The sequence below is a fragment of the Mastigoproctus giganteus genome, chromosome 4 (genome assembly GCF_048544385.1).
Source record: "Mastigoproctus giganteus isolate SK-2022 chromosome 4, ASM4854438v1, whole genome shotgun sequence".
NCBI classification, from domain to species: Eukaryota; Metazoa; Arthropoda; class Arachnida; order Uropygi; family Thelyphonidae; genus Mastigoproctus; species Mastigoproctus giganteus.
Window position 1 is genome coordinate 46,764,691 of NC_143578.1, and position 26,960 is coordinate 46,791,650.

At 38.3% G+C, this 26,960-nt stretch overlaps 1 protein-coding gene across 4 annotated transcripts in view; it reads right to left on the reverse strand.

The window, feature by feature from the left end:
* LOC150086693 (protein turtle-like) overlaps nucleotides 1–26,960 on the reverse strand; it is a 1,103,226-nt gene that overhangs the window by 291,619 nt on the left and 784,647 nt on the right. For all 4 annotated transcript variants that reach the window (XM_090372696.1, XM_090372694.1, XM_090372697.1 and 1 more), the window contains one exon: nucleotides 18,011–18,214. In XM_090372696.1, the coding sequence (XP_090228822.1) occupies nucleotides 18,011–18,214 (204 nt within the window). The remainder of the gene's footprint in view (nucleotides 1–18,010; nucleotides 18,215–26,960) is intronic.

Consider the following 26,960-nt stretch of genomic DNA (forward strand, 5'->3'; position numbering starts at 1 on the left):
TTATTAACTTAGATAGAGAGGCCAACACCTCAAGGGCGAACACCCGTTCGACTGGCACGACTTCCTTCGTCCTAAACCTGAGCAGCAAACAACTAACTATGGAGCAACTCAATGTCTTGACCACTGGTATGAAGTTCGCCGTCATGCCATCGAAACCACTGATCACACAGCTCGCTATGGGCGTACAGGCAAGCATTACCAACCTCCCCAAAGAAATGAAATCCATTTCAGAACAGCCGCCATCCTCCGTAGCACACGGCCTACCTGCTCAAACCTTAACGACCGTCAACACGCCACCCTTTCCTCTATAAGAAAGGACAACACCATCTTCGTACTTCCTGATGACAAAGGACGTCGGACTGTCGTATTAGACTGGTCAGCCTACCGAGAGAAAGCCCTGGCCCTCCTACTAGACCCCGGCGTATATGAACCTGTGACAGATCCACCCATTAAGGTCTTAAAACATCTGGAGTCATGCATCAATAAGTTTGTCCATGCATGGTTTAAAGAAAAGATAATCTCCGCTCCAACTCGGCGACTTCTTCATGCCACGGGCTGCCAACTGCCACAGTTTTGGAGATTACCGAAAATCCATAAGCCAGGCGTTCCTCTCAGACCCATAGTGTCCTGCTGCAATGCACCTACGTATAAACTGTCCAAGTAAAGCACACGTCTCCTCTCACCTCTTGTAGGAAATACCACGTACACTGTCAACAACAGCGGCGAATTTATTCTCCATTAAAACCTCTCGATTCCTGACAACACTGTTATGGCATCATTTGATATAGTGTCGCTATTCACATATCCGTGCACTGCACAAGAGGCTCCTTGAGAATGACTTAAACCTTCCAAACAGAACATAACTATCTATTGATGACATCTGTACCGCCCTCAACCTGTGCTTATCAAGCAGCATCTTCACTTTCGAGAATTCCATATACTAACAAGTACATGGCACTACTATGGGCGCCCCTGTTAGTTCCGTAGTAGCCAACATCACCATGGAAGAATTAGAAGAACAGATATTCCTGAACCCATCTGTACCTATTACAACACGGTGCAGATATGTTGATGACATCTTCACCGTCATCCCACGTGGCTCTGAAACAACATTACTAGAATATCTCAATTCCCTGTCTGGGTTCATCCAGTTCACTCTAGATAAGGTTTACATAAGGTATGTTCGTGTCAGACGGCACCTGGGATTTCTTCCATCTCCGCGTGTGTTTCGCTGTATCGAGGACAGTACACTGTCAAGCCAGAGACTTGAAAATGTGTGGGTCGTGTCTGTGCAGTGTGATATGTTGTGCCCATTGTTTATCTGGCTTAATGGCCGCCAGGCCCCTAGTGGGGCCCGACGTTGCCCATACCCTGCCACGTGGAGGCTAGCCGGGTGTATCCAGTATCACAACAATTTGCTCTGGCAGGTGCTGCCACCTAGTTTCCTGGGATTTCAGTGGCTAGGGCCTATTAAAAAAAAAAAAAAAAAAAAAAAAAATTATGCATTTGACATTAATGCTTGATGGGATTGCTGTTAGGAAATCGCTGGTTAGGGTTGAACACTAAAGAGATGTGTTAAAGACCAAATAGGTCAGGCAAAATTTTGATGTTATTAAATTTAGACATGTAACGCTAGATAAAAGCTGATAGTGTTAGATATCTTAGAGAGTTCACTCTAGAGTTAGAGGTCAACGGATCACTCCCGTTCCTGGATGTCCTAGTAAAACGTGTGGGACCACACCTGGAAACCTCAGTATACTGTAAGCCTATGTGGTGCGGGCAATTCACAAACTACAGATCCAGCCATGCCCCCAGTCAACTCAACAGCACTGTCCGCACTCTTTTCTCCAGAGCGTGGAGCCATTCCAGCACGGATGTAGCCAGGCGTAGCGAGATTTCTTGTGTGAGGAGAGACTTAATCAATTGTGGGTACCCAACACAATAGACAAGTGCCTATTGCAAGCACAAGAGCTCACAGTCCACCTGAGACCACCAACCCAGGACAATATACCTACCGCCTACTATCCAGGCGTGTCAGGCCGGATCTCAAAAATCCTCAGGGAATTACGCATAAAATGCATCCAGTTGCCTGGTAGGAGCCTATGTTCCCTGGTCTCCAGTGTAAAGACCCCTGTCACACCTCTCTTACGCAGCAGTGTAATATACCGCATAACCTGAAGACTGTGACAGCTGCTACGTAGGAGAGACTTTGAGATGTCTTCAAGACCGCCTTGTGGAACACGACAGAGCAATCCGCCTTGCTGAGACCAACTAGTCCGTAATCGCAAGCACTTCTGGGCTACCCACCACGACCTCAATCCCAAGCGAGACTATGAAATAATAGACCACTCTCAGCACTTCCGCCACCGCCTATGGTTAAAGTCACTCAATATATTGAGTGATTCAAGAGCCATGAACCGCTGCAAAGGCATGAGACTGCACCCCATCTTGGAGACAACCGTTTTATACCTCAACAAGCACTGGAGAAGAATTGCGCATGTTCCTGCAGCAACAATGAATGCCAGTTTAATGATTGAATAATGTGCCTTCACACCTCTCACTTCACGCATAACTGTATCCGTTAAGTTCAAATTCTGTTGAAAAAGAGACACGATTGTCTTGAAAGCTACAAAGTATTTATATTAAAGATATTTTACTGGATTCATATGTTATCATTATTTCATTTCACCATGGATCCCTGTACAACAGGCCCATTTATACTCATAAAAGTATTTTTAAAATTAAGTAAAGTATGCACTGCTTAATATCAGAAACTGAACTAAATAAAGAATTAAAAACTATCTGTATATGTATCTGTTGCCAAAAAAAGAGATTGTTTTGCTTTGAGTAACAGACTGAATATCTCAGCAAGTATCTGATTTCCAATTTAAAAAAAAAAAAAACTTTTTTTTTAGTTTAATATTTTTAATCTTTAGTTGTGGAATTTTGTTTATAGATAGTCTAGTTGACTATGGAGTCCTCATTACTGGTTTAATATTAGTATTAAATTGGCATAATAATGCAAGGAAGTGAACTTCTTCTGCATCTGCCAAAAAAACCTAGGCGCCAAATCAGTGTTCTGTTGGGTGTCTACGATAGTTTGATAAGTAGGGTAGATGCCCTCAAAGGAATTAATAGATGCCCTCGAAGGAATTAAAAAAGAGCTCATCAAGCTCACAGCTGACTAACTCAATGCCAGAGCTCACTCTTCTGCATCGGGCAACACAGGGGCAAATTTCAGGGCAGAATGCGTTGGTCCCACAGGAGCTAGTTATTGTTGGTGACTCTATTGTCAGGGAATTGGGAAATCTGTTATGCAAAAAGGATAGGTGGAATAGGACCAGAGTATGTCTGCCAGGGGCGAAAGTTGATGACATTGTACAGCAGATATCATCTTTTAAGGGCAAAAAAGGTCATATTGTTGTACACATTGGCACTAATGACATTAAGAGTAGGAGATATGTGGACTTACTTAATAAGTACAGGTCAACGTTGAAAAAAGTTGTGAGTTAGGGTTAAATTTCAGTTTCTGCAATTCTTCCCAGACATGATAGGAGGGAGTACATATTGAGAGCCTTGTCAATCAATTTGGACTTAGAGAAAATGTGCAAGGCTCAAGGGGTAGAATTTTTCACAGCATGCTCTGTGCTTGTTAACATGACAGACTGTTTCTACAGGGATGGGATACATATAAATAAAAAGGGTGCAAGAATATTTTCTGATGCCATTGGGGCAGTGTTAGGTGGGTCAGAAAAATGCCAGCTTGGAAGGGATACACAGGCTAATAGATTAACAATAGCCACAGGCAGAGGTGAAAGTGATTCTTGCACTGCTTCTAAGGGAATGAGCAGCAGCCTGGAAAACAAGGTGCTGGGGATTTTAAGAACTGCTCAGGGTCATCATGGAACAAGTAAATACATGGGCTGTGTTAGACTAACTACGGGTAAGAACAGGTGCATGCATACTTGCATGTACACAAATGCTAGGAGTATAGTAAATAAATTTGATGAATTTTAAGTGCTGGTCGTCAAGACATCAAAGGTGGATATTGTTGGGAATCAGATACATGCTGTCACACAGATATAAGGAATGCAAAATTGGAATTTGAAGAGTAAAATGGGTACAGAAAGGATAGGAAGGGAGGAGGGTTAGGCTCTTAGTTAAGAAACATAAAATCTAAGGGTAGTGAATCCAGTTGACAAGGTGGACAGTGCAATGTTGAGTCAGTTTGGTGTGATATAAGCACTGGGAAAGCAAAAATGAGAGTAGGAGTGTGTTATAGGCCCAATGACTCTGATAAGTATAACGAACTGCACAGAGAAATATAGTGGGATAGTAAATCAGAATGTCTTATAATGTGGGATTTTAACTTCCCAGATATTGAGTGGAACTTGTGAGTTGGTCACACACACACTAGCAAGATTTTGTGAATTTACTGGATGATTGTTTTCTACAGCAACATATTCAAGAGGCAACCAGAGGGAGTAATACTCTTGATCTGATTATCAGCAGTGATTATTCATGAAGTTTAAGGCTCAGCTGGACAGGTATTTTGAATGAACAGAGGGGTGAAGTGGAAGTGATTTCTTTATTTTTTTTATTTTTATTTTTATTTTTTTTGGCTGATGCTGCATGAGCTTGCTTTCTTGCATCAAATGCCTCTACTAATGCTAATGCTAATGCTAATTAAGAATCTGTAAATAAAGGAACCACTAGGTGGCAGTGATCACAGTGAGCTGATATGAGATTTAATTAAAAGATGTAACTACCATCAGGGTTAAAGGGAAGGGTTTTGCTTTTATAAAAGTGACTACAGTGGTCTCAGAAAGTTTTTAAAATCCATACAGTGAAACCAAAATGAAGCTATCAACAGCAAATTATAAATGGGATGCATTCAAGGAATTAATATTGATAGCTGCTAGGCTTTTCATACCAACTAAGAAATACTGTTTAAGGTTTAGGCCTAAATGGATGTCAGATGACCTAATGAGACTCATGGCAGAGAAGAAAAATGCATGGGCTGCATATAAATTATCAGGTGACACAGAAACCTACGGTAGATATAAGCTAGTCTGTAATCAAGTTACAAAGGAAGTTAGGCAAGTTAGGCAGATCATGAGAAATCTTTGACAAAGGATGCAAAGAAAAACAGCAAAGACTCCTTTACTTAGATAACCTCTAGAAAGAAGGGGATGATCAGATTAGTCCAATTGAAATTGATGGTTCGACTGTTGATGATCCTGCTCAGGTAGCTGACAAACTGAATGAGTATTTTACATCTACATTCACACGTGAGGAATTCTTTAGGGAAATGGAAGCAAAAAATTCATCAAACTCTAACAGGGAGCTAAATGATTTTGTAATAACTGAGAGCAAATTGGAAGAGAAGTTGTTGAAGTTAAACATAAGAAAGGCACCTAGGGTGGATGGGATCTATCCAGTTATATTAAAGGAGGCAGTAAAGGAGGTAAGCAAACCTTTGGCCATAATTAGGAGAAGATCCTTGGATTAAGGGGAAGTTGTGATGGAAGAGAGATGTGGAAATGTATCTCCAATTCACAAAAGGGGATAAAGGCTGACACAGGTAATTACAGAACTGTTAGTTTAACTTCTGTTCTGGGAAAAATAATGGAATCACTGATTAAAGAAGCATTGCAGGATCATCTAAACAAGACTGCAGTTACAGTTCAGACACAGCATGGGTTTATTAAGGGGAAATCTTGTCTGACCAATTTGACTGGATGCTGCGATGTGGTCACAAAGGAACTGGATGCAAAAAATAATTTTGATATCATATACTTGGATTTCAGGAAAGCTTTTGATACTGTTGCTCATGGAAGGCTGCAGTACAAATTGCAGCAGTATGGCATTAAGGGTAAGTTGCTGCTATGGATAATGGAATGGTTGCGTGGCAGAAGACAGAGCATGGTAATAAATGGACACTGCTCTTTGTGGACTAATATTATTAGTGGAGTCCCCCAGAATTCAGTGTTGGGTCCCTTGTTGTTTTGTATATTTATCAATGATATTGATGATGGTATATCAGGCTTAATATTGAAGATTGCAGATGATACAAAGGTTGGCAGGGTTGCTAATGACAATACAAAACTACAATGGGATCTAGAAAAGTTGGGCAGATGGGCTGAGAGGTGGCAGTTGAAGTTTAACATTGACAAATGCAAAGTACTGCATATGGGTAGCCATGACCCCCAGAGTAATGCTCTAACTGTGAAGTACTACACTCAGGGTAGTGGAGAATGAAAAAGACCTGGGGGTAATTGTGCAGTCAGATATGAAGTTTTCTGAGCAGTGCAGACAGGTTGACAGAGCAGCTCATGGGGTCTGGTCAATGTTATACAGGAATTTTGCTAGCAGGGATAAATTCAAATATTTGGGATCAATCTTACAAAGTGATGGATCATCCCAAGCAGAGATCAATAAGAGAATTACAGACGGCAGAAAGGCTATCAGCATGTTAAACTCTGTTCTGTGGAGCAAAAATATCCTACATAAAGCAAAGAAACTTATATTTCAAATGATTGTACAAAGTTTTCTATTGTATGTAGTGGAAACCTGGACATTGAATAGGCGAGCGGAAAACAAATTGCTCTCCACAGAAATGGATTTTTGGAGACGCTCAGCAGGAACTTCTAGAAGAGACAGAAAATGGAATGAAGACATAAGGGAAAAAATGGAAGTGAAAAAGACTATTATTGACACCATCTAACATGGTATGGACATGTAAAACGGATGCAAGAAAACAGATATCCAAAGGCTATCCTGGAATGGATACTTCCTGGAAGAAGGAGAAGAGGAAGACCTAGGAGGGCATGGATGGATGGAGTACGGGAGTGCATGACAGCCTGAGGCTTAACCGACCAAGACACCTTGAACTGCACTTTATGGCGGGAAAAAATTCCTAACAAGAAATAACTTGTAGGCTGAGGAAACCCATTGTAAATGGAAACACTCCTCTTGAAGAAGAAGAAGGGATAAGGAGGTGATTATTCCTTTGTATAAGGCAATGGTTAGGCCACACCTTGAGTATTTATACAGGTCTGGAGACCTCATTTTAGGAAGGATGTAGAGCTGCTGGAATGTGTACAGAGAATGGCAATGATATTGGTGAGGACAACAAAGGGTTGCTTTTATCACTAAAGGCTAAAATTCTGCAAATTTAAACGTCTAGAGACTAGGGACTTGCGGAGTGATCTCATTGAGGTATATAAGGCCTTGAATGGTTTGAGAAAGTTCAGTGCTGGTGGAATTTTTCTGCTTGTTCAGATTATGCACCTGAGGAGATTAATTCAAAAATTCAAATTGACTAAAGACACTTGTAGAATAGATGTGTGGAAATTTGCCTTTAGCCAGTGGGTGGTTGAGTGCACTAACAAACTTCCGTCTGTTGTTCTAGAAGTTGAAAGCTTAAATAAATTCAAGGAAGAACTGGACAAACATTTGGAGCAAATGGATGGGTGAAATGGTGAGTTTCTTTTCTTTTTTTTTTGGCTGATGCTATATAAGATTGCTTTCTTGCATTATATGTCTCTCATGATGCAAATGCTAATGCTAAAACAAAACACTTGACCCAATTTTTTGTTTTATGCTATCCCTTCAGGCAATTTATTCCAATGCTCTGTAACATGCTTCCCACTGGTAAATTTTACAAGATGTAGTCTACTGTTATTCTTTAAAATTTTATAATTGTGTCCTCTGGTTCTTGTATCTCACACCAATGAGAATATCTGTCTCTTTTTCATTTTACTAATCTCTTCTTCCCAAGGTGTCTAGTTGCTGAGCTCTGCCAGACCACATATTCTAAGTCATTCCTCATAGGGATAATGCTTGTAAAATTCACAACTGGATTCAGTATTGTGGTCTTGTTGTCATCTTACGGTGGGGAACAATGATCTCTTCTATATAAAATTCTAATAAATCATAAGCAGAATATCATGTGCCCTTCTTTCTGCCTCTCTATACTGCACATTGAACTTCATGTCTTTCTGTATTGTAATCTCCAAATCTTTCTCATCCCAGACATTCTTTAATTCCCTTTCTCCAACTTATAAACTTGTTGTTGTTGTTATTTGGTTTTTAGGAGCATTAGCAACTAAGGCCATATTGCTCCGGGAATATGCGGTGGTCATTCCTTGACCTTTCCGCATCCTCCGTATTTGGTGGTGACGGGCTCGAACCCCGGTCTAATCAAGAAGCGTGTGCTATGCACTGCTGCTCCTTCCCACCTGGCTACGGAGGCGCCAACTTATAAACTATTCTTGAGTTTCTGTTCCACATGTGCAATACTCTCATGGTAGCATAAAAGTTTAGCTGCATTTTTAAGACCATACTTGCAATTTATCCAAATACTTTTGAAGTAGCATAATCTTGTTCTGATCATTAACTGCCCTCTCAACCTTTATGTTATCAGCAAACTTTGACAGCTACCTCTGTATTCCCTCTTCAATATCATTTAGGAAGATAACAAATAAGAGAGGTCCAAACACATCCCTGAGGAATGTGTTTATGGCTCATCCTTGCATCCTGTCCTTCAACCAACCACTAAACCACTGATGGATCTTCCCTGTTACCTGACTTGCTCTAATTTAGACAATAACCTCTCATGAGTAACCACATCAAAACATAACCAGATATAAAGTCAAAGTTGTTCTTTGCATCCAAATGCTTTATGAGCTCACCATAGTAATTTACCAGATTTCTCAGGCAAGATTTCCTCTTCATTAAATCATGCTGAGATCCATTCAGGATACTATTCTTGTTGGGATGGTTAAAAATCTATGGTTAAAAATTTATTCAATTTTTAACCATAGATTCCATGATCTTACCAACCAGAGAAGTCATTCTCACTGGTCTATAATTGGCTATCACTTCTTTAACTCCCCTTATGGAGAGGGGAGATGCACTTACTTGTTGCCTCATTCATATAACTAGACATACATCAGTACATTTGAGGAAATCAGGCACCACCTCAGCACTGTTATGGGCCTATATGAGAACTTGAAGGACAGAGTGGATGCCCTCAAATTGAGGGGTCCATCAAGCTCTCAGCTACCCACATCAATGCCAGAGCTTGCACTTGAACATCATGCAACACAGGGGCAACCCCCAAGGCAGAATGCACTAGTCCCAAAGGAACTAGTTGTTGTTGGTGACTCTATTGTCAACGAAACAGGAAACATATTGTGCAAAAAAGGAGAAGTGGAACAGGAGCAGGGTATGTCTGCCAGGGGCAAAGATTGATGACATTGTAGAGCAGATATCATCTTTTAAGGGCACAAGGTAATATTGTTGTACAAGTTGGCACTAATGATATTAGGAGTAGGAGGAATTACTTAACAAGTACAGGTCAAAGCTGAATAAAAACCCTTTAGTCAGGGTTGAATTTGAAAGTGTCTGAAATTCTGCCCAGACACAATAGGAGGGTGTATATGATGAGAGCCTTGTTGATCAATTTGGCCCTGGAGAGATTGTGCAAGGCTCAAGGGGTACAATTTTTCTCAGCCTGGTCTGTGCTTGTTAACAGGAGAGACTGCTTCTACAGGGATGGGATACACTTAAATAGAAATGGTGGAAGAATATTTGCTGATGCTATCGAGGCAGAGTTAAGTGGGTCGGAAAACCGGAAAACTGCTAGCTTGTGGGGAAACATGGACTAATAGATAGCGGAGAGAGTTGAAAGTGATTCTTCCACTGCTTCTATTGAAATGCGCAGAAGCCTGAAAAACAAGATGCAGGAGATTCCAGAGACTGCTGGGAGTCATTGCAGAAGAAGTAAATACATGGGCTGAGTTAGTAGCTAAGAAAAGAAACAGGTGCATGTATACTTCTGGTACACCAATGCTAGGAGTTTGGTAAATAAATTTGATGAATTTGAGGTATTGGTCAAAACTTCAAAGGCAGATATTGTTGGGATAACAGAGACGTGGTGTCACACAGATATAAGGAATGCAGAACTGGAATTTGGGGAGTACAATGGGTACAGGAAGGATAGACAGGATAGGAAGAGAGGAGGGGGTTATGCTATTGGTTAAGAAACACATAAAATCCAAGGAAGTACAGCCAGTCAACATGGCTGGACAGTGCAGTGTCGAGTCAGTTTGGTGTGACATAAGCACTGGGAAAGCAAAATTGAGAGTAGGAGTATGTTATAGGCTTAATGACTCTGATGAGTATAATAAACAACTGTACAGAGAAATAGACTGGGTCAGTACATCAGAGTGTCTTATAATGGGGGATTTTAATTTCCCAGATATTGACTGGAATTTGTGGGTATTATTATTATTTTTATTATTATTAATATTAGGTATATGGTGCAAGGAAGCCTGTGGCTTATGCTGCGCCAGCCAAAAAACAATTCCCGAGTTACCCTAAGAGAGAGAGAGAGAGAGAGAGAGAGAGAGAGAAAGAGAGAGAGAAAAAGAGAGAGAGAGAGAGAGAGAGAGAGAGAGAGAGAGAGAGAGAGAGAGAGAGAGAGAGAGAGAGAGTCATAAGTAAAAGGAAATCACCAAGGAACAGAAGAATGATGATACCCAGCTCAGGACCTTGGGTGTGCCCATACCCACCAGATGTGAGCCCCTGGGGTTAGGTCACTCACACACTAGCAAGGTTTTTGTGGATTTACTGGATGATTGTTTTCTACAGCAGCATGTTTGGGAGGTATCTAGAGGGAGTAATACTCTTGATCTGATTATCAGTAGTGATTCGTCATGCATTAAGAATCTGCAGATAAAGGAACCACTAGGTGGCAGTGATCACAGGGTGCTGAAGTGGGATTTACTCAAAGAGTCAACTACCATCAGGGATAAAGGGAAGGGCTTTTGCTTTCGTAAAGGTGACTATGGTGGTCTGAGACAGTATTTAAATTCTATACGGTGGGACCTACTGATGATGTCACTAACAGCAAATTCAAAATTGGAACCATTCAAAGAATTAATCTTGGAAGCTACTAAGCTTTTCATACCAACCAAGAAATATTGTTCAAGGTTTACACCTAAATGGATGTCAGATGAACTAATACGACATGTGGCAGAGAAGAAAAATGCATGGATTACATATAAATTAACAGGTGACACGGAAGCCTATGACAGATATAAGCTGGTCTGTAACCAAGTCACAAACAAGGTTAGGTAGGCAAAGGCAAATTATGATAAATCTTTGGCAAAGGATGCAAAGGAAAACAGCAAAGCGTTCTTTACTTATGTAAACTCTAGAAGGAAGGGGATGAATCAAATTGGTCCACTTGATATCGAAGGTTCAACTGTTGATGATCCTGCATAGGTAACTAACAAACTAAATGAATATTTTGCATCTACATTCACACATGAGGAGTTATTCAGAGAGGGGACTGCCAGGTGTCTATTAACCTCTGGCAGTAAGCGAGATAATCTTGTAATAACTGAGAATAAAGTGGAGGAGAAATTGTTGAAGATAAACATAACAATGGCACCTGGGGTGGATGGAATCTATCCAGTTATATTAAGGGAGGCAGCAAAGGAAGTAAGCAAAAAATTAGCCATAATTATGAGAGCTTCCTTGAACTCAAAGGTGGTACCCATGGACTGGAGATGTGCAAATGTGACCCCAATCCACAAAGGAGGATCAAAGGGAGACACAGGTAATTATAGACTTGTTAGTTTAACTTCTGTTCCAGGGAAAATAATGGAGGCACTCGTTAAAGAAGCATTGCAGGATCATCTAGACAAGACTTCAGTTATAGCTCGTACACAGCATGGTTTTGTTAAGGAGAAGCCTCGTCTGACCAATATGATTGCATACTATGATGTGGTCACAAAGGAACTGGATGCAAAAAATAATTTTGATATCATATATTTGGATCTTAGAAAGGCTTTTGATACTGTTGCACATGGAAGACTGCTGCACAAATTACAGCAGTGTGGCTTTGGAGGCAAATTGCTGCTATAGATAAAGGGGTGGTTGAGTGGGAGAAGACAGAGAGTGGTAATCAATGGACACTGCTCACATGGACTAATATTATTAGTGGAGACCCTCAGGGTTGAGTGTTGGGTCCATTGTTGTTTTCTGTATTTCTAAATGATGTTGATGATGGTATATCAAACTTAATGTCCAAGTTTGCAGACGATATGAAGGTCGGCAGTGTTGTAATGATGGTAATGACAGTATGCTGCTGCAACAGGATCTACTAAAGTTGAGTAGGTGGGCTGAGCGGTGACAAATGAAGTTTAACATTGACAAATGTCAAGTACTGCATATGGGAAGCAGTAACCCCAGAGTAACACATACACTGACAGTGGTAGAGAGTGAAAAGTACCTGTGGGTAATTGTGCAGGCAGGTATGAAGTTTTCTGAGCAGTGCAGATGGTCTGCAAGAGTAGTTCATGGTGTCTTGTCAATGATATACAGGAATTTTTCTAGAAGGGATAAGAAGGTGATTATCCCCTTGTATAAGGCAATGGTCAGACCACATCTTGAGTACTGTATATAGGTCTGGAGGCCTAATTTTAAGAAGGATGTAGAGCTGTTGGAACGGGTACAGTGAAGGGCAACAAAATTAGTGAATGGAACATAGGTTTGCTCTTACGAAGAAAGGCTTAAGTTTCACAAATAATAGTGTCTGGAGACTAGATGTCTGCGAGGTGATCTGATTGAGGTGTATAAAGCCTTGAATGGTCTCAGCATGCCCAATGCCGATGGGATTGCTTCTTCTTCAATGCTTTCTTTTGCTCAGAATAATCGCCTGAGAGGGCATAAATTCAAATTGAGGAACGACAGTTGTAGGACAGATGTGCAGAAGTTTGCCTTTAGCCAGCGGGAGGCTGATTGCTGGAACAAACTTCCATCTGTCATTGTAGAAGTTGACAGCTTAAATAGATTTAACGCAGAACTAGCATTAGCATTAGCAAAGGCACATGATGCAAGAAAGCAAGCTTATATAGCATCAGCCAAAAAGAAAAAAAAAAAAAAAACCTTATTTCATCCATCTATTCGCTCTAAATGTTTGTCAAGTTCTGCCTTGAACCTATTTAAGTGTTTCTTACTCACTGAATTTATTAAATATAGCATTAGCATTAGCAGCGGCATATGATGGAAGAAAGAAAGCTTATGCAGCATCAGCCAAAAAAAAAACTTCCATTTCAACCCTCCATTCGTTCAAAATACCTGTCCAGCTGAGCCTTAAATTTATTTAGGCTTTCAACTTCCACAACAAGGGATGGAAGTCTGTTCCATCAACCAACTACCCACCGGCTAAAGGCAAATAACCACACATCTATCCTACATCTGTCTTTCCTCAATCTGAATTTATGCCCTCTCATGTGATTATTTTGAGCAAGAGGAAGAATCCCATCGGCATTGAGCATACTCAAAATATTCAAGGCTTTATACACCTCTATCAGATCATCTTGCTGGTGCCTAGTCTCCAGACACTGTAATTTGCAAAACTTAAGCCTTTCTTCATAAGAGCAACCCTTTGTTCCATTCACTAATCTTCTTGTCCTTCTCTGTACTCATTCCAGCAGCTCTACATCCTATTTGAAATGAGGCCTCAAGACCTGTATGCAGTGCTGAAGGTGTGGCCTGACCAATGCCTTATACAAAGGAATAATCACCTCCTTATCTCTGCTAGAAATATTCCTGTATATCATTCACAAGACACCATGAACTACTCTTGCAGCCTGTCTGCACTGCTCAGAAAAGTTCATATCTGCCTGCACAATTACTCCCAGGTCCTTTTCATTCTCTACCACTGTCAGTGCAGTACCACAGAGTTGATACTTTGCTCTGGGGTTGCTGTTTCCCATATGTAGTACTTTTCATTTGTCAATGTTAAACTTCATTTGCCACCTCTCACTCCATCTGCTCAACCTTACCAGATCCTGTTGCAGAAGCATAGCATCAGTAGTGTCCTTAGCAACACTGCCAACCTTTGTATCGTCTGCAAACTTGGACATTAAGCTTGATATACCATCATCAATATTATTTATAAATACACAAAACAATAATGGACCCAACACTGAACCCTGAGGGACTCCACAATGAGCAGTGTCCACTGATTACCACTCTCTGTCTTCTCCCCCTCAACCACGCCTTTATCCATAGCAGCAATTTGCCTCCAATGCCACACTGCTCCAATTTGTGCAGCAGTCTTCCATGTGCAACAGTATCAAAAGCGTTTCTAAGATCCAAGTATATAATATCAAAGTTATTGCCTGCATCCAGTTCTTTTGTGACTGCACCATAGTATCCAATCAAATTGGTCAGGCAAGACTTCCCCTTAACAAAACCATGCTGTGTCCGAGCTATAACTGAAGTCTTGTCTAGTCCTGCAGTGCTTCTTTAACCAGAAGGTACCTCCGTAGCCAGGTGGGAAGGAGCAGCAGTGCGTAGCACACGCTTCTTGATTAGACCGGGGTTCGAGCTTGTCACCACCAAATACGGAGGATGCGGAAAGGTCAGGGAATGACCACCGCATATCCCGGAGCAATATGGCCTTAGTTGCTAATGCTCCTAAAATCCAAATAACAACATTCTTTAACCAGTGCCTCCATTAATTTTCCTGGAACAGAAGTTAAACTCACAGGTCTATAATTATTTGTGTCAGCCTTTGATCCTCCGTTGTGAATTGGGGTCACATTTGCACATCTCCAGTCTATGGGTATCTACCTCCCCCAAGTCCAAGGAAGCTCTCATAATTATGGCTAAGGGTTTGCTTACATCCTTTGCTGCCTCCTTTAATATAACTGGATAGATCCCATCCACCCCAGTTGCCTTTCTTGTGTTTATCTTCAACAATTTCTCCTCCACTTTACTCTCAGTTATTACAAGATTCTCTAGCTTACTGCCAGAGTTGAATACACTCTGGCATTCCCCTGGCTGAATAACTCCTCATGTGTGAATTTCGATGCAAAATATTTATTTAGTTTGTTAACTACCTGAGCAAGATCATCAACAGTTGAACCATCGATATCAAGTGGACCAATCTGATTCATCCCCTTCTTTCTAGAGTTTACATAAGTAAAGAACTCTTTGCTCTTTTTCTTTGCATCCTTTCCCAAAGATTTCTCATAATCTGCCTAACCTCTTTTGGGACTAAGTTACAGACCAGCTTATATCTATCATAGGCTTCTGTGTCACGTGTTAATTTAAATGTATCCCATGCATTTTTCTTCTCTGCCATGTGTCTCATTAGTTCATCTGACATCCTTTTAGGCCTCAACCTTGAACGAAAAATTTTTAGTTGGTATGTAAAGCCTAGTAACTTCCAAGATAAGTTCTTTGAATTCTTCCCATTTTGAATTTGCTGTTGGTAACATCATCAGTTGGTTTCATCGTATAGAATTTAAATACTGTCTCAGACCACCGTAGTCACCTTTACGAAAGCAAAAACTCCTCCCTTTACCCTTGATGGTAGTTGCTTCTTTGAGTAAAACTCACTTCAGCACACTGTGATCACTGCCACCTAGTGGTTCCCTTATCTGCAGATTCTAAATGCATGAAGAATCACTACTGATAATCAAATCAAGAGTACTACTCACTCTGTTTGCCTCCCGAACATGCTGATGTAGAAAACAATCATCCAATAAATCCACAAAAGCCTTGCTAGTGTGTGAGTGACCAACTCAGAAATTCCAGGTAATATCTGGGAAATTAAAATCCCCCATTATAAGACTCTCTGATTTACTGGCCCACTCTATTTTCCAGTACAGTTTCTTATTATACTCATCAGAGTCATTAGGCCTATAGCACACTCCTGCTCTCAATTTTGATGTCCCAATGCTTATGTCACACCAAACTGACTCGACACTGCAATGTTTAGCGATGTCGACTGGCTTAATTTCCTTGGATTTTATGTGTTTCTTAACTAAAAGGATAACTCCTCCTCCCTTCCTATCCTGTCTATCCTTTCTGTAGACATTGTACTCCCCAAATTCCAGTTCTGCATTCCTTATATCTGTGTGACACCACGTCTCTGATATCCCAACAATATCCGCCTTTGATGCTTTGAGCAATACCTCAAATTCATCAAATTTATTTACCGAACTCCTAGCATTGGTGTACACGCAAATATACATGCACCTGTTCCTATTCTTAGCTACCTTAACACAACCCATGTGTTTACTTGTACCGCAATTACTCCCAGCAGTCTCTGAAATATCCTGCATTTTGTTTTCCAGGCTTCTGCTCATTCCAATAGAAGCAGTGCAAGAATCACTTTCACCTCTGCCAGTGGCTACTGTCAATCTATTAGTCCTTGTATCCCCCCCCCCCCCAAGGTGGCAGTTTTCCGACCCAGCTAACACTGCCTCGATAGCATCAGCAAATATTCTTGCACCCTTTCTATTTAAGTGTATCCCATCCCTGTAGAAGCAGTCTCTCCTGTTAACAAGTACAGACCAGGCTGAAAAAAATTCTACCTACTACACTCCTAGCATTGGTGTACATGCAAGTATACATGCACCTGTTTCTACTCTTAGTTACTCTAACACAGCCCATGTATTTACTTGTTCCACTATGACTCCCAGCAGTCCTGGAAATTCCCATTGCTTTGCTTTCCAGGATGCTGCTCAATTGCATTTCAATAGAAGTAGTGCAAGAATCACTTTTACCTCTGCCAGCGGCTACTGTTAATCTATTAGTCCATGTATCCCCAAGCTAGCAGTTTGCTGACCCACCTAACTCTGCCTCGATAGCATCAGCAAATATTCTTGCACTCTTTCTATTTAAGTGTATCCCATCCCTGTAGAAGCAGTCTCTCCTGTTAACAAGCACAGACCAGGCTGAGAAAATTCTACCACTTGAGCCTTGCACAATCTCTCCAGGGCCGAATTGATCGATAAGACTCTCATCATATACTCTCTCCTATCGTGTCTGGGCAGAATTGCAGACGCTTTCAAATTGAACCCTAACTCACGGTTTTTTTTCAGCATTGTCTTGTACTTGTTAAGAAATTCTGCCGGTCTCCTACTGTTAATATCATTAGTGCCAACGTTTACAACAATATCACCCTTTGTGCCCTTAAAGGATGATATCTGCCCTACAGGGTCATCAACGTTTGCCCCTGGAACAGGACCATACCCTGGTCCTGTTCCATCCATCCTTTTTTGCACAATATGGTTTTCCGTTTCCCTGACAATAGTCACCTACCACAACTAGTTCCTTTGGGACCAGCGCATTCTGCCTTGAGGGTTGCCGCTGTGTTGCGTAATGTTCAAGTGCAAGTTCTGACATTGATGTGGGCACCTGAGAGCTTGATGGGCCCTTTAATTTAAATCATTTGAGGGCATCCACCCTGTCTTTCAAGTGCTCATATAAGCCCATAACAATGCCGAGTTGGCACCTGATTTTCCTCGCATTCCTTACATTGGGCACACACAAAGACATTCCCCTTGGCAATATCATGTCCTGTTCCTGATTGCTCCACAAACATCAATCAAGCAGTGCATTTCAATAGACTGTGATTCAGAGGACATCTGCTCCCCTCAGTTCACCCCTGAGCCACAGCTCTTCCAGTAGTTTGAGCCCTTTTGCTTGCTGCTCTGGTCTGAGACAAACATTTGGAGTGAGTGGATGGGTGAAATGAGAAAGTGTTTTTTTTTTTTTTTTTGGCTGATGCTATATAAGCTTGCTTTCTTGCATCATGTGGCTTTGCTAATGCTAATACATCCAGTTATATTGAAAAACTGACATTACATGCTCTCAGCCTAACTAGCTTTCCTTAAAGGCAATTCTCTAATATCATGTCACTTATTTTACAGCAGTTCAACTTAACATCATTACTCCTCCCATGATACTTACGTGGTTTCAATAATAAAGATTGTTGCAAAATATCTGTTCAACTTGGCTGCCACTTGATAATTTAGTTATGAATATGACATAATAAATAAACATAATATATAAATATTGTTTCTTGAATATATGTTCTTGCTATTTTCTTGTAAAAAAAAAAAAATTCTTAGTATTGTTTACACAATTTATAGAAACATGATTTAAGCTCATTACTTTAACTAGAACTTACCAATATAGTATGTAGCATCTTTTACTGGTCCCCACCTCTGCCAGTGTGCATCAGTACGATATTCCACATAATAAAATGCAACAGGCACTGATTGGTTAAGAGCAGGCTGCCAAGAAATGCGGATTCCTTGGGTTGCCTTTGAAACTGTGATATTGCGAGGTGGCCATGGCTTTGGGCCTGGAGGAGCAGTGGCTTCTGAAGTTTCTAAAGAACATAACAAAATTATTACTTTCTAGGCTAGTTATCTGTTAGTTCAGATCTGTTATTACTGTTATTTCTAATATCTGCCAAAAGAGGTTACGTAAGTAGTTTAGTAAACCAGTCCATAAATCTTCCCATTAACCTTTCCATTCATCTCTGAAATGTATTGGAATGCAGTAATTAATTATTATTATTATTATTAATTTGAAATAAATTTTCCAGACTATCATTCTGGAAAATGAGAAGAGCTATGAGAATGTGACCTCAGGAAGTTTACTACACACACACACAAAGCTTACATGTGGGCTATTTTGAGTACTTCTCCTGTTTCCAATCCACCTTATGTGGTGGATCTCTCTCTCTCTCTCTCTCTCTTAATGGGTTGTCAAGTAACGGTAATACAGACCTGCCAACTTTTAGAACTTGGAATCTGTGAAGCTTTAATTTTACTCAGTACAGTCTGCTCATTTACCACAATGACATTCTAGCAAATATCTTTCAAATTAAGAAAAATAATTAATTATTGCATATCATATAGTACAATAATTAATGGGAGGGTTATGTATATCATTAAAAAATGCAATACATTTTATTTTAAAGTTATTGCATTTTATAATGATAAATATCACCCTCCCTACAATTACTTTTTTTTTACACCATGTACTGGTGTAAAAAAAACTTTCAGTAGCCAGTACACACAGTACTGGCTACTGAAAGTTGTGCTCTGGGATCTTCTTTCATTAGAAAAAAAGAAGCCATGAAAAATATAAATATTAGAATGGATAAAAAGGCCAAAAAAATAGTTAAAGTGATTGCTAGTACAAAAATAAACATCTTAAATTAAGGAGTAAATTTCTTCATGTAATTTTGCAAATTTGTACATGAATGCTTTAAAATATTAATTTGTTCTTATTTTGAAATACCAAAGTGAAATTATTATCAAAAATCAAATAGCAATTTAAAAAAAAAACTGTTGCTACTGTCGATGTTCTGATGTTCTCTGTTTAACTGGTATAAAAACTTTTATTTGGAGGCTCCAGGGAATCTGCAGACAAAAAAGAGCATACCTATCGGGCCAATTCTGAAAGGTAAGTTAAGTTGTTAGAGCCTTTTATTGCCTTTAGCATTTCTGGAAGCTGAGTGTAAGCAATTGTGTATCAAGCTGACTGTGCACAGATAGACAGGCAGGCAGATTAGATTTTTAATTTTATTTTTAAACCTGGAAGGGCAAATTTTGAAGGTGGATTAGAAATATTTTTGTTAGTGGATAACAATATTTTATTATTAAGAACAATAAAACAAAAATCACATTTAATTTTGGGAGTGGCCTCCCAGTGAAGCTAGGAACCAAAAGGGGATCAGGACAAAAAAATGTTACGTGATATTGCTCTTTATCTATATATGTATCACTTTATTAAATTTCATACACTTCTAGATCTGAATTGAAGAGAATTTCTGATTTTGTAATATCAAACAGCTGTTGCCAACAGGCAAGCTATTCCTCTGATTTTCAACACTATTTTGGTGCTATCATCTATTACAAACTGTTTCTACAATTACTTGGAAATAACAGATAATAGACTGTAGCACCCACTGGAAGATTAAAACAATTCTACATAAACAGGGAATCTGCAGACAAAAAAGAGCATACCTATCAGGCCAATTCTGAAAGTTAAGTTGTTAGAGCTTTTTATTGCCTTTAGCATTTCTGGAAGCTGAGTGTAAGCAATTGTGTATCAAGCTGACACATTATTTAAAATATACTTGAGATGATCTTAAAAATGTAAATACTTGTATATATTTCTTGTTGAAATCATACTTACTGCAGCAGTAACTTTAGGAACCATTATTTAAAATATACTTGAGATGATCTTAAAAATGTAAATACTCATATATATTTTTTCACACATGAAAAATGTAAATATATATATATATATATATACTACAATAGAGTTAAAAGATTTTAAAAAAGATAAAACCAATATGCAAGTTATTTTAGTAATCTGATACAAAACTTAGGGTCTGATAGGAGAAGTGACTTTGAAGCAAAAATTTTTAAGGCAGGTTTTTTATGAAAGGCTTTTTATGGAAAAGTTACTAATGAAGTTTAATTTGAAAGATTTTATAAAAAATAACATATCACTTTATTAATTTTTTTTAATCAAAGTGTGTGTGTGTGTGTGTGTGTGTGTGTGTGTGTGTGTGTGTGTGTGTGTGTGTGTGTGTGTGTGTGTGTGTGTGTGTGTGTGTTTTAGGCACATTCTAATGTATATGTGTCTGTTGTCTTCTCCATGTCCATCCATCTGCATGTAACACCCACTGCAGTGGGTGTTACTTGAGCCCCAATCAACAGATTTTCATGAAATTTTACATTTGAACTGTTAAAAATATTTGTTAAGCAATTCCAAATTTTTTTAACCTTGAACAAATAGAAACCAGAAATTATTATTTTTATTTTTCATACAATTTATATGTTAAAAAGAAATTCATATATTAAATGTAGTTTTAATGCAGTATTTTTAGCTTTAGACAGTCCATGCATGGTTTGCATGGACTGCCTGAATGCTCTCCATTTAGAATTAGTATTAATATTGTTATATGTATTAGTATTGTTATGCAACACGCGTGAAAGCGGTACTGTTTGTGAAGAGATACATATAGAGAAAAAAAAAGAGAATTAAAAAAAAAAGGAGTATATGGGAGAAAAGTAATAAATATTATATAGCTGTAATTAAACTGAACAAATAAATTTAGAGAATGTAGAACTACAGAGTTCTATTAAGTATTCTATAAAGATACATATAGGATTTAGGGCTGAAAAGCCTCAGACTGTGAGAAAAGTTTACTGTCATATAAGTTAGTGCAATAGCATCATTACTATACACAGTGAACCAACTGAAGTTGTTGTTATTTTGGTTTTTAGGAGCATTAGCAACTAAAGCCATATTGCTCTGGGGATATGCGGTGGTCATTCCCAGACCTTTCCGCATCCTCCGCATTTGGTGGTCACGGGCTCGAACCCCGGTCTAATCAAGAAGCATGTGTTATGCACTGCTGCTCCTGCCCACCTGGCTACGGAGGTGCCTACTGAAGTTGTGCAGTGGCACCATTATATAACATCTCAAATATTATATCATTATATCATCATTATATAACATTATATATACATCACTATATAACATCTTATCATTATATAATGTCATATTCCATTGTGAAGGAATATGAATTCCTTCACAATGATACCTCGAATAAGTAATGCTTCTCATAATGAGATAGCAACTTGTGAAAGAATTCACAATATGAGATGTTACATAATGATGATTCTATATAATATTAGTGTAAACACATCATAGTTTATCCATAAGTTTAATAGTTTAACTACATAAGTAGTGTTAAGGCATCATTTGATTTTATTTATTTTATGTTATTTTATCTTATTCTCTGTGGGCACCAGCACCTTGGTGGTGATGTCCACTGAGAATAAATAACAGTAGTCTCCTCTATTAGAGAAGCATTGTTTATTTGAAGTAGTGCAATATCTGGTATCTCATTGTGAAGAAAGCCACAATATCAGATAAAATCAAATGATGCCTTAAGACTACTTATGTAGTGTTAAACTTATGGGTAAATTATGGTGTATTAACACCAATATATAGTTAATTTCAACCCATAAAATATTATGCCTTGTGCATTTAGTCTTCTAAATGATGAATTTATATATGAATGAATATAAAAATTTATATATGAATTTACAGCTGGTGACCTCATCATGCCACTGCACAACCTTGGTTGGTTTACTGTGTATAGAAATGATGCTATTGCACTAATTTATATGACAGTAAACCCTTCTTGCAGTCTGAGTCTTTTTAGCCCTAAATCTTATATGTATCAAACTACATAACTCTTGGAATCTCTCATGTTGCAAAATTAATTCGCAACTGGGTTGTCAGCCATTATACCAATTATACTGAATAAATATAATACCAAAATATTTATTGTTTTGTAGCAACCTGTTTCGTAGCAACTTCTCATAATCTGGCTTAACTTGCCTAACCCCTTTAGTGACTTGATTGCTGATGAGTTTGTACATGGTGTAGGTTTCTCTGTAACCTGATAATTTATAATCATCACTTGTCACTTCTCTGCCACTGTCCTCATCAGTTCAGCTGACACTTATTTAGGTCTAAAGCTTGAACAATATTTCTTTGCTGGTATAAAAAGCTTGATAGCTTTGATATGCTCTACATTTAGAATTTACAGCTGGTGACACATCTGTCAGTCCCACTAAGAAAAAATTAATTGCACTGAGCTTGCTCAAAATTGTGTGAGCAAGCGTAGTGCTGATGGGATTCTTCCTCTTGCTCAGATTACACACTTGAGGAGGCATAAATTGAAATTAAGAAAAGATGATTGCAGAAATTTGAATTTAGCCAGCAGGTAGTTGATTGCTGGAACAAACTTCCATCTGTTGTTGTGGAAGTTGATAGCTTAAATACTTTCAGGGAAAAACTAGACAAACTATTAGAGGGAATGAATAAGTGAAATGGGAGGTGGTTTTTGTTTTGGCTGATGCTGTATAAGCTTGCTTTCTTGCATCATATGCCACTACTAATGCTAATGTGATTTCAATCCTTCGTTCTATGTTTAATAAAGATGTCTTAACTGCTTTTCTGCATTCTTTGCCAAACCTCTCACAATTTGCCTTAGCTCACCTAACCTCCTTTCTCACTTGACTACACAGTATATTATATCTGCTGTAGGCATCTGTATCACCTGAAAACTTATATGCCTGCCGTGCATTTTTCTTTTTTTTCCACGAGTCTGATCAGTTCATATCACATCCATTTAGGTCTATGCCTTGAACTGTATCTCTTACTTGGTATAAAATCTCCAGCCCTGAACTCTTCTCATTTAGAATTTGCAGTTGTAACTTCATCAGGTAGCCTCACTGTATAGAATTTAAAAACTGTCTGAGACTGCTGTAGTCACCTTTATAATATTAAAAGCCTTTTCTTTTGCCTTTGATCATTATTGCTTCTTTAAGAAAATCCCACATCAACACATCGTGTTCACTGCCACCTAATAGGTCTTTTGTCTGCAGATTCTTAATGCACAAAGGGTCACTGCTGATAATCAGATGAAGGGTATTGCTATCTATTGTTTACTCCCTAACATGCTAGCATAGGAAACAATCATCCAGATCCAGTAAATCCATTAAAGACTTGCTGTTGTGTGAGTAACCAATGCACAAGGTCCAGTCACTATATGGAAAGTTAAAGTTCCCAAAGTATAACCCCCCTCTTATCCTGTCTGTCTTTTCTGTACATATTTTACATCCCATATTCAAATTCCTTATATCTGAGTGATACCATGTTTCTGATATCTCCACAATGTCTACATTTGATGATTTGATCAGTTCTTCAAATTCATCAAATTTATTTACTATGCTACATACAAATACCTGTATCTGTTTTCACTCTTAGTGACATTAACACAACCCATGTATTTCCTTGTTCCACAAGGACCCATTTGGTATAGATCCTTGTAACAAGAAAATTCCTGAAATCCCTGACATCTTGCTTTCCAAGATGCTGTATGTCTTGATAGAAGTGCAAGAATCACTTTCAGCTCTGTCTGCAGTTACTGTTAATCTATTAGTCTGTATATTCCCCTGGGCTATCTAGCAGTTGTCCAACCCACCTAACGCTGCCTTGATCATATCAGCAAATATCCTTGCACCCTTTCTATTTAAGTGTATCTCATCCCTGTAGAAACAGTCTCTCCTGTTAACAAGTATAGACCATGCTGGGAAAAATTCTACCCCATAATCCTCACACAGTCTCTCCATGTCCAAACTGATTGAGAAGGCTCTCATCGTATTCTCTTTTCCATTGCATCTGTGCAGGATTGTAGACACTTTCAATTTCAATCCTAACTTGCAACTTTTTCTCAACATTGCTCTGTACTTGTTAATTAAATCCTCAGATCTCCTTTTTTTTATTCTGAATACAATTAATAAAAGTTTTCTCAATGTGTTTTTAAGATGTTTTTAAATGCATGTCTTTTCACGTTTTTAAAAGAACTGGCCACTTAATCTTATGGTGAGGCCATTTGTTTCAAAGAAATGCAATAACAGGGAATTCATTGTGAAAGCAGAGTTTATTCTGCTTTGTGCATTAAAATCATTGTATTAAATAAACAGTTCAAATCCCTGGCTGCAAAAAAAAAAACGTGAGGATAACATAGTCCTTTAAATGTCTTAAACTTACTGATTTCTTTAAAAAAGATGCCATGATTCAACTGTCTACATCTGATTAAATTTATAGTTATCAACTTCTAAAATATAAAAAATTTTTTTAGAAAATCAAATTATTTCTGTTTTCTCTTTGTCATATTTTTACATTTTTTAAAGAAGTTGACTGTAAATATACTTGTTTGTTTTTATGAACTATGACCTGAAAATATTTATATATTTTCAAGTCATAGTCAAAAAAATATTCCAAATATTCTCTTTGGACTTTTCTCTAATTCAGACTACCATTTCCCCCATTAATCTAAATTTCTAAGGTTTTAATGTATTTTTTTAATTTTTTTTTTTTTTTTTGTGTTTTCAATTTAAAATGATGATGTGGTCAAAAGAAAAAAAAAACACTATTATTAATAGAACTAATTATAGAAAGTTGTGCTAGGATATTAAAAGTATCACTAACACCATCTGCATTTTCTTTTTTGCAATTCCACCAAAAGTAGTATAAGTGTTATCAGAGATCTGTATCACACGCTTCTTGATTAGACCGGGGTTGGAGCCCGTGACCACCAAATACGGAGGATGCGGAAAGGTCAGGGAATGACCACTGCATATCCCCAGAGCAATATGGCCTTAGTTGCTAATGCTCCTAAAAACCAAATAACAACAGAGATCTGTATCAGCACTCATATATAAGTATTAACAGAGAAGTACCTGATACACTTATACAAGTTAAGTGATTTGTGCAGTTACAATTTCTGATACACATATCAATGTACGTTTAGATGCATTTGCAGTCAAACAAAAAAGAAAGTTGAATATGAAATCGTTGCAGTTATGTGTTTCAAAATAAATACTCTTATTTATGAAAATCTTTTTTCTGCAGTCTTCTTTTTTATGAAAAATTTGCATTTGAAAAAAAAAAAAAAAAAAAGATTATTTACTACTCATATATAAAAAAATCATATTTTTATATTGCCAATATGCTTAAGTGCATCTGTATATAATTTTTTTTTTTTTGAAAAAGATATCTGTGGTGGCAGCTTGGTTTTCCCAAGAACCCTTTTTTTAAAGTTTTGGATACATCCAGTAGAAGTTATGTACATTCATTACAATATTCAATATATATTAATATAATATAATCATTCATTGCCTTGACCAGTGATGGGCATACAATAGAAAGTAATAATGTGTTTCCATGGAGTTTACTTAGAAAACTGGTTACCATTTTAGAAAAAGGACACATGCACCTTGGCTGACTTTAATCAAAGTGCTACAGCATCAATTTCTCATAGCCACCTCAACAACTTCTGTTATGTTATGTTATGTTATGCTCTCAGCTCTATGATTTGATTTTGTTGGTTGACATCAACCAATGCACACGTACAGCACATTGCTGCACTTGATTGTATATGGTGGCTGCACGTTTCGGAACTTTGTAGCAGGTTAGTTTTTGTAATAATTTTGAGGGGTTTTTAATTTAACATACTAAACTGTAGTTAATATATAGTTTGAATTCATATAGTCACATAGGTTAATTTATTTTTATATTTAGTTAAGTATTTATAAATCCCAGACATGACAGGTGGGATTATGTGCTAAAAAGCCTTGAGGGAATCTGCAAGACTCTAGAGGGGAAATTTTTATCAGCATGGCCTGCACTTGTAGGTAGAAAGAATCAATTTTGTAGAGATAGTATTCATTTGAACAAAGATGGTTAAGCATTTTTGTTAGTATCATTCAGATATCTTAAGGGTTCAGGGAAACTGCTAGTTAGGGGGAAAAAGGGTAATATAAGTCTGCATTTATCTGATGATATTGGTAAAAGTAATGCTTGCACTCGCCCCAAGAATTCTTGTTTGTTGTCACAACAGCTGATGTTGGCAAGGTGTTCTGATGATAGCAATGTTTCAAATGAGCAGCATGAGAAAGATAGGGAAACAAGCCTAAATAACTTCAAAGGGTGTAACTACAGAAGAATACTTAGTCTTAACTGAGTCTACCATAATGTCAGAAGTGTTGTCAATAAAATGGCTGAATTTGAACTCCTGGTTAGGACAACTAATGCATAATAGGGCCAACAGAAACAGGGTGCCATCTGGAAATTGGGGATACAAAGTTCTGCTATGGAATGTATAATGTATTTAGGAAAGATAGAAGGGGTGGTGTCGTACTTCTTATCAAAAGCAGCCTGAGTGCAAAAAGAGCTTTTGCTGAATCTGAAGTTGTCTGCCAGCACAGAATCTGTGGTGTGACTTAGTTGGAAGAAAAAGTATAATGAGGGTGAGAGTAATCTACAGACTTGGAGATTGTGAAGGGTACGATGAGAGTCTTTATATGTAAATGGAATGGGCAAGCAAGTGCGAGTGTCTGATTATAGGTGAATTAATCTGCCCCAGATTGATTGGAATAAGTTAGAGGGAAACTTACCTTGGGGAAAATTTTTTCTAAATAAACTAGATGATTATTTGTATCAGTGTTAGAGAAAATACTAGGGATGAG